The sequence below is a fragment of the Nematolebias whitei genome, chromosome 1 (genome assembly GCF_014905685.2).
Source record: "Nematolebias whitei isolate Nwh7 chromosome 1, NemWhi1, whole genome shotgun sequence".
Classification (NCBI taxonomy): Eukaryota; Metazoa; Chordata; class Actinopteri; order Cyprinodontiformes; family Rivulidae; genus Nematolebias; species Nematolebias whitei.
The window spans coordinates 60534335-60542525 of NC_056498.1; the positions used below are offsets into that span (position 1 = coordinate 60534335).

Here is an 8191-nt window from a genome sequence, read left to right on the forward strand (position 1 = left end):
TAGTGTGAGTGACGCTCTTCCGATTTTGTCTATCACACTAACTATATAAATACTGAAATAAACTACTATTTATTACTTGTACTACTATAACTACTTGGCAGTTTTTCACTTATCGCTGGGCTTCAGGTTACGGATCCCCAGCAATAAACGAGGGACTACTGTAATGCAAAACTGACAGCAATGCAGATATTTGTAAAGTAGTATATGTATTAATACATATTAATTATTTTAGATGGGAGTTTTAAAATGTCAGCTTTTTAGTTTGTCATTTTGGTCCAAACTGAACTGTTCTTCCAAACTGAGGCCATTAAAAAGCTATCTACAACAGGTATAACTTGTCCACAGACCTCCATCTCAAAAGATCTGAAATATCCTTTATATTGGTTTTAAAAATGGGTGTGCTGTACACCTGGTCTGACCAATAGTCTCATGGCACAATATGTACTTCAACATAGCACTTTGTATAAAGAACGGGACTTGTGGTAGTTTGTATACACATTTCAAATGACTCAGGTAGCTGTGAAGTATTTCTGATTGGGCTTTTTTAATCTGAACGAGTCTGCAGCAGAAGTGGTGGTGTATGTAATAATCAGCTCTGAAAAGTGACTGACTGCTCCACTTAGCTATTCCAGAGGAACACGGGGACTGTAGAACATGTGTTTGCACTCTGACATCACTCTCCTCCACAACATCTTTTCATCCTTTTCTGTTCTCCAACAGGCTGGCTGCAGTGTTTGATGATTTTGTTGCAGTCTTTAAAGTTTGAAATTCATTACTCTTCAGGCTGGAATTGTTTCTCTTTGTCTTGTTCTTTTTTTTTTTCAATAGCGGGTCTTTGAGGTCTTGTTTACAATCAATCACTGTGTCTTGCACTGTACTGCTGTAAACTAAAATCTGCAGTGTTTAATAGCACTTTACCCTCTATGGGTCTCTTTAATGATCCTACAGTCAATGCTAATAGATTACATTTGTAGTGGAGGGGTTTCTCTCTTTATTAGATTCATGTAATGAGATGTGTTATTTAATTATTGCTCCATGATAACAGTGTGGTAATTGTTCTGATCATTTAGAGATTTATTTTCTGTATTTCTGTTTTGTTTGTCTCTGAAAATTGTTTAATTTACGGTTATGTGCTCAGCTGTAGCTGTAATTTGATCAGTGAGTATTTCTACTCGATGATGGATACTGGATGGTGTTTTGTTGTGTTAAACAAAACTGCACACCTATGTAAAAGAATAACCCATTTCTTTTTTTTCTCCACAGGATTTTGGAGCTCCAGGAAAAAGGTGATCTTGACATCTTGAAGCAAAAATGGTGGCCAAAGAAAGGCCGCTGTGACCTGCAGAGCCACACAGACGCTCAGCCGGAGGGACGGGCGCTGCGTCTCCACAGCTTTGCCGGCGTTTTCTGCATCCTCGCTGCTGGTCTGCTGCTGGCCCTCCTGGTGGCGGCGCTGGAGACATGGTGGAACAGCAACCACTGCCGGAGAGAGCAGCCCAAAGAGGTGACCACCGACAACTCGTCGACCCACGGCCCAGGCCTTCTAACCCAGAACCGGGTCATGGTGGCCACCACGGGTATCCCTGCCCCACCAAGGCCCCGATCGAGACCCAGACCCCCGGGCCCCCCGGTCCTGCCCAGAGATGCCACTGCCACACTCTACTTTATGGATCCAGCAGGCGCTGATGCCAGTCCTGATTTAGTAGAGCTGCAGTACACCCAGTTATAGGTGTGCTCCTGGTGATAGTTCAGACATTACGTGATCAGTTTACTCATTCCTTCTCATGTTGGGAGAGAAAAGTGGGGGAGGGGGGGGGGGGGGGGCATAATGAGGGATTCTGAGGCATCTCTTATGTAGGCCTGTCATTATAACAATTTTTGCTGGGTGGTTGTCTCAGAAAGTATTGCGATAAACGATAATATTGTTTGAAATTTAATAATAATTGATTGTCAAATTTTAGAAGAAATGTTTATTTGTTTGGAATGCAGTACATTTTTTGACCACCAGATGGCAGTATAAGACTGTTTGAACCAAAGGATGGATAGTTTAGCAGTGTGTCTCTTTAAGAAAAAGAGGAGGGAGGTCCCTTGACATGACATGGGCTGACATGGTGACATGGCGGACGCTCGGTGATTTAAGCTCTTTAGTAGGGATACACGATCCACTTTTTTAAACTTCCAATCCGATCTCGATACCTAAATCTGTATATCGGCCGATACCGATCCAGTTCAATATCATGATCATTGATTTTATATGAGGCTGTAATAATCTCCTCTCAAGTACAATTTGTACAAATATATGCATGTATGTCCAAAAAGGCAACTTGAGCTAAGTTTTATTAATGTTGGATAAGTTTTAAAGTTAGAATTAAATTCTGCTAACACAAAACATGTTTCTTTTTATTCCTAGCTTTAAAGAGGATATTAAAGTGATTAATTTAAGTGATTGTTTAAAGTTATTTTATGTATTTTTTAATAAGTTTAGCAACTTCTCGGTAAACATTCAAGCTCCGGGGCTTCAGCAATGTCTTCTTCTTTTTCAATCCGAAGCAGGTAGCCTGATTTCGGTCAGCCGCGCTCAGTCTGCCCCTCCTCGGAGACAGGCAGATTTAGCATGGCAGATTGGACGCGGCTGGCCGGGGTCGAGTCGCCTGTTTCGGGTTGAGCAAAGAGTAGCGTCCCGGTGAAGCCACGGAGCTTGAATGTCCAACGTAAAACTAACTTTACCACAGTTTAATTAGGTGCTATGGCTCTGCAGACATTGCACGTTGCCGTCTTGTTTTGTGGTGTTTCGAGTGTAAAATACTTCCACAAAGCAGACATGTTTAGATGAAAAATTAGTTAGCTGTTAGCCACAGTGATGCTAACTCAGCCCTCACACGTTGTAGCTGGCTGCAAACTATGAAATGGATTTCCTGAATATGAGGCAGGTCTTATTACTCTGGGTTCATGAAACATGCCTCCGTTCAGGAAATCCATTCCATAGTTTGAAGCCAACGTGCATCATGGATCGGAAATATCGGCAGGTTGGATTGGAAAAATCAGATACGCAAATGATGCTGGTATCGGAGGCCGATACCGATACTGGATCGGATAGGCCCCAACCCTACTCTTTAGCATAGCATTATTCACACAAAGCTTTTAATAAAAATAAATAAAAACAGTAAAATTCTCAGCTTCATTTTGCAGAGAAAAACAACTTTTTGCACAAAGGCACGGGTTTCAACCATGAATTTTGGAGTTCGACAAGACAGAGGTTTATTCTTGAGCTCGGCCTCTTAGCTTAGCTTGTAGCTTAGCTTCTCAGCTTAGCTGCTTTTAACAATCCAAAAACGCGATTTTGGATTGTTAAAACAGATTTTAAAGAGAAAGGGAGGGGTCAGTGAAGAACACTGGAGTTGAGCTGTGTCTTCAGTAGAAAGAGACACACAAAGGAACGATAAAGCCAGTAAATGAAAATCAGGTTGATAATTTTCATTCAACATGCCATTAATTGATTTATTGTTTATCGTGACAGGCCTACTCTTATGGTGACATAAAAAATTATAAAATCACTCGCTGGTGCTCATTGGGGCGGGGACAGAAAAAAATAAAAGTAATCACTTACTTCTAATTTTTAACCCACATTTGTAAGTTGTATTTCTGAGCTGAACAGAGCTTTAGTCGTGCAATAGCTCTCTTTAGCTAATCCATTCAAGTCTTATGCTTCAAATCTTTGCCTTGGTCTCGCTGCTCGTAACTGGGCAGCCCTTTTGCATGAGGCGTCCAACAAAACTAAGGCTTGACATGGATCCCTAAACTAAAGTGTGAGCCTTGACCTGCCTGTTCAAATTGACAATGAACGAAAGCACCCATTTAAAGTCCAGTCCTGTCCTGAAAACACAAGAAATCCAACTGTTGGATTTTGGTGCAGAAAGTAGTTTCTGCTGTTAACTTTTAAGTGTTTTGGTTAGGCTTATATCATAAAAAGAGTCATGATTCACAAATGTCATCGTGCAAAATCTTCTGAACACATTTTAATTAATATTGGGTGTTTTGTGGCATTTCTGTCCATTTTTTGGATTTTACACCATGCTGTGTGGGCTTGAGAAGTGAGTCTAGGCAGAGTGCAAAACAAAATGTTATCAAAGTGCTGAGGTATGCTGAACTTTATAATAAAAAGCCGTTCAGGCTGAAATCAAGAGCACCTTTTTTTAATACTTCAGTTTTTGATTCTCAGCAAAATGATTGCAAGCCTTGGCAATCCCCATGCAATCACACATCCAGTTGTAACTTCAGGTTGTGATCGATAGTGAAACACTTATTATTGCACCAATATCAACATTTTATCACTTTCATATGTCAAAATTTGCTTTTCAGAGAGAAAAGCTTGTGTGGTTCTCGAGTAGGTTTCAATACCATCATCGCCTGATGTTTCCAGCTGTAGTCCAAAAGAATGAGTTGATGTTATTGGGCTTTTTCAACAAGAAAGTAATTCTCATAAGTGTTTAGATCATGGCAAGTCCATGTTAAAATTTTAATATTTACAACACACATCACACTAAATAACATTAATATGATGCATAAAGCCATTAAAACTATATTAATTGTAAACTAAGGAGGTATCAAACTTTCTACTCATTATCCTACCGTATGGCAACAATGATGGAAACATTTATTCTAGATATTTGCATTTGTAGAATATTCCAACTTTAATTTAGTCAAAATTCAAATGATCGTGGAGCCAATTGGAAATGTGTAGAGCAGCGTTTTTTGTTTTTTCTTCTACAGCCTCTTTATGGATTCAATTAGAATAAAAATTAAAGGCTGAGGTAATAATGTCTTTCAAGTCAGTAACAGATCATTTATTGATTTGGTCATGCATAAAATACTGAGTTGTCAGTTTGTTGACTTGTCCTCAAATGTGTGTTTCTCCCTCAGTTTAGTGTTTTTCACTTCATTATAACAGTTCTGAGTTGTGAATAAGAGCACATTAGATTTTTGACTAAATAAATCATGGCCCTGTTTTTTTTTATACTATACAGACAAAACAAAAATGATCATTTTAATAAATCACAATCCAAACTATTTGTTTAACACACACACACACACAAAAACAGTCCATATGGTTCAGCAGTTTTACAGCTTCTTTTCAAGCCCACAGAGAATGAGTGAAATACATTCAAACTATTTGATTTGAATTTCAGTTTATATATTTTAACACCAACACAGCAGACAAACATAGCATATGAAGGCATTTTGACATTCTAAAGAAAATCAACTGCTAACACTTAACTGTTAATTTGACATTATGGGAAATATATATATTGAATTGCACACCAGGAAGCAAATGGAAAATAAAGGTTAGGGGTAGATTGTTGTCACATCATCCATCATCTCATCCCTGTGTCTGTCCTGACTTTATGTCTTGTTTTTTTTTAAATGGGTGCAATAAAGACAAAAAAGGAAATAACATTCAGTGTAACGCCCAAATCAAGCATGATAACATTTGCTCGTAAATATACATGCACATATGATGTCATTATTTATTTGGCTTATGATTATTTCTACAAATGTGCGCAGAAGTCTTATCTCTTATTTTGATATTTTGCTTTCAAGGAGTTGGAGTTTCAGTCTTTAAAAAAAAAAAAATAATAATTTATTTGGGGGTGGGTTGACAGTTTTCAAAGCTTTCCTTTTTTTAATCCAGTACCTGATCATTTTCAGATGAATATTTTTGTTAGCAACAAAGTTCCTTAAAAGCCATTTTCAAAATTGTTCTTCACTAACAGCCTGCTAAAAAAATGTGATTTCTTTATCCCTGTTATTTTGCAATTTGACAGACAAATACGTAATTTAGTAGCAACAAGAAGCTGTTGGTGTAAAACATGACAGTTGACCAGTTGAGCAATGGTGCATTTCTCAGGTCAGGACTTTGCTGGAACTTTTTCCCCTTGATCTTACAAACACAATGTTCATGTTTATTTACTGTAGATGGTACAGAAAATAGACAAAAAGGTAGTAAAATTAAACTCAAAGTTCAAAAACCTGGAAAATCCTAAAAAGTACCAAATGTTAAAAAGATTACCAAAAAAAACGCCTATCCTTGGAAGCAAAATACTTAAAAATAGAGTTGATTAATAACCTTCTGATTTAGTTAAACATCATTTAGAATAATAAATTTAAGTTTTATAACTAATATCAACTAACAACTTCATCAAAAGGTTTAATAAAAAAAAAAAAAATTTCACATTTGCACGCTATATTAGTCAGTCTCGTTCCAGAAGTGTCGCCTCCTGCAGATATGTGGTCACCAAGTTGTGCAGAAAATGTTAACACTAATTCTTGAAATTACGTCATTCAAATTAATTTCAAAAGAGAGATATTATATCTGGTATAACTGAATGAGAAGTACTGTTTTATGTCTAAATGTTGGCAGCGTTTTAATAAATGAAGCAGGAAAAGTTCACAGTATTTCAATGTTTCAAAATTACATGAAAATTAGATGTTTTTGATGTGATGACAGAAAAGACTGAACATAAACAGCATTGTTAATAATGAGAACTATTATAACCAGTGTCTCTTCATTTTCTTTCATTCTGTATCCTCATCCCATTACCTATTTTAACCTATTTCACTGGGCATTCATTTTCACCGTTATTCTTTATAACCCTCTTCCTCAATTACATCCATGATCTTTCCCCTCCATTAAACTCTCTTCTCCCTACTGGCTCCTTTTATTCCATGCACTCTTTGGCACTGCCTTCCACCCCATCTATTTATCTTTCAGGACAAAGAGGTAAACTTGGAACAGGTCCACCAGCGTTTGAACAGCCTACTAGACGAGGACTTAGCCCATAAGCAGCTGCCGGGCCAGTCCATCGAGATCTCCGCCCTGGATATTGGTAGAATGCAGCCCAGCCAGTCTCTGGAGGCTTTGTCTGTTCGAGACTACCCACCACACCGGGGGCCTCCGCCACTGTCTGTGACCAGCTTCCTTCACGAGAGTCATGGGGTAGGCAGAACACTGGGAGCAGTGTCTGGCAGGACCTTGCCCCTGCCCCTCAGCAGTGCCACCATGCCCTCCATCCGGTGCAAACACAGGGCGCCCAATGGGGGGCTCTTCAGGCAGAGCCCAGTCAAGACGCCCATGCCATTGTCCTACCAACCAGCGCCAGGAGGACCCATCCCAGAAGCCAATGAGCCTAGCCACGGGACATCCATTTGAGCATGATGAACTTTCAAACACTCAAGCTCAAACACAAGAGTGCAGAACTAAACGGAGTGCCTACAGTACGAGGAGATATAAATAAACAATAAAAATCTAACTTTTATTACCTGTGATCGCGTCAACGAGACGACACGTGACGAGACGCTGACACTTTAATGTACATATTTGTAAGTACAAAGAAAGAAACAACATTAAAGTGTATTTTGAATATTCAACAGTTGAGTTTAAAAAACATAAAATTATTGATAAAAATGACTGTTCAAATGGCTTTGTAAATTTTGTTCTAAATGAATAAAGGTGACACTTCTTTGTGGTTGTTTTCTAAGTGCCAAGTTCAAAGATGTTTTCTTTCAGATCAACATTTACTGATTGTGCTGTGAGAATACATGGAGAAAAAAAAAAGACATTTCACACTTCAAAACACATTGGAAGAGTTGATTTTGTTTCATTAAAAAAAAAACAATAAACACTATAAAAAAACACCCAGACGTGTGCTTGAATAAATATATTATACTACTGTACATGAGACCGATTGCAAAAACAATTCTACAAAACCTTAAAGTAGATAATTTACAATAAACATTTAAAACTACTGGATGTGAACTTAACCCATAAGCACCTGCTGAGCCAGTCCATTGACCCAGCAGCAGAAATTGATTTTCAAATAATAGACCATTTTTAAAATGTCTAAACTAGGGACAGATCATCAACATGCATTTCTTTTTCTATTTCAGTTGGGTGGTGGGTTGACTCCATGAGGAAGTAATTTCACCAAAGATTATGTCGTAGTAGGAGGGAGTGGTGGCACAGAGGATAGGGAAGGTGGGCCTGTGATTGGTAGGTTGCTGGTTCGACTTCCTGGATAGACAACATCAAAATGTGGTGGAAAAGGTGAAATGCCCACACCTGCCTCCACCTTAATTTGCCCCACTCTGCACCCTTGAGCAAGGCCCTTAACCCTCACCATCTTCTGCCAAAACA

General features: G+C 38.5%; 1 protein-coding gene across 1 annotated transcript in view; it reads left to right on the forward strand.

Moving 5' to 3' along the window:
• Positions 1–7447, forward strand: part of grid1a (glutamate receptor, ionotropic, delta 1a) — a 302471-nt gene extending 295024 nt beyond the window's left edge. The window contains exons 15-16 of the mRNA XM_037679710.1: positions 1264–1504; positions 6770–7447. Coding sequence (XP_037535638.1) covers positions 1264–1504; positions 6770–7207 — 679 coding nt within the window. The 3' untranslated portion in view covers positions 7208–7447. The remainder of the gene's footprint in view (positions 1–1263; positions 1505–6769) is intronic.
• Positions 7448–8191: the final 744 nt, after the last annotated feature.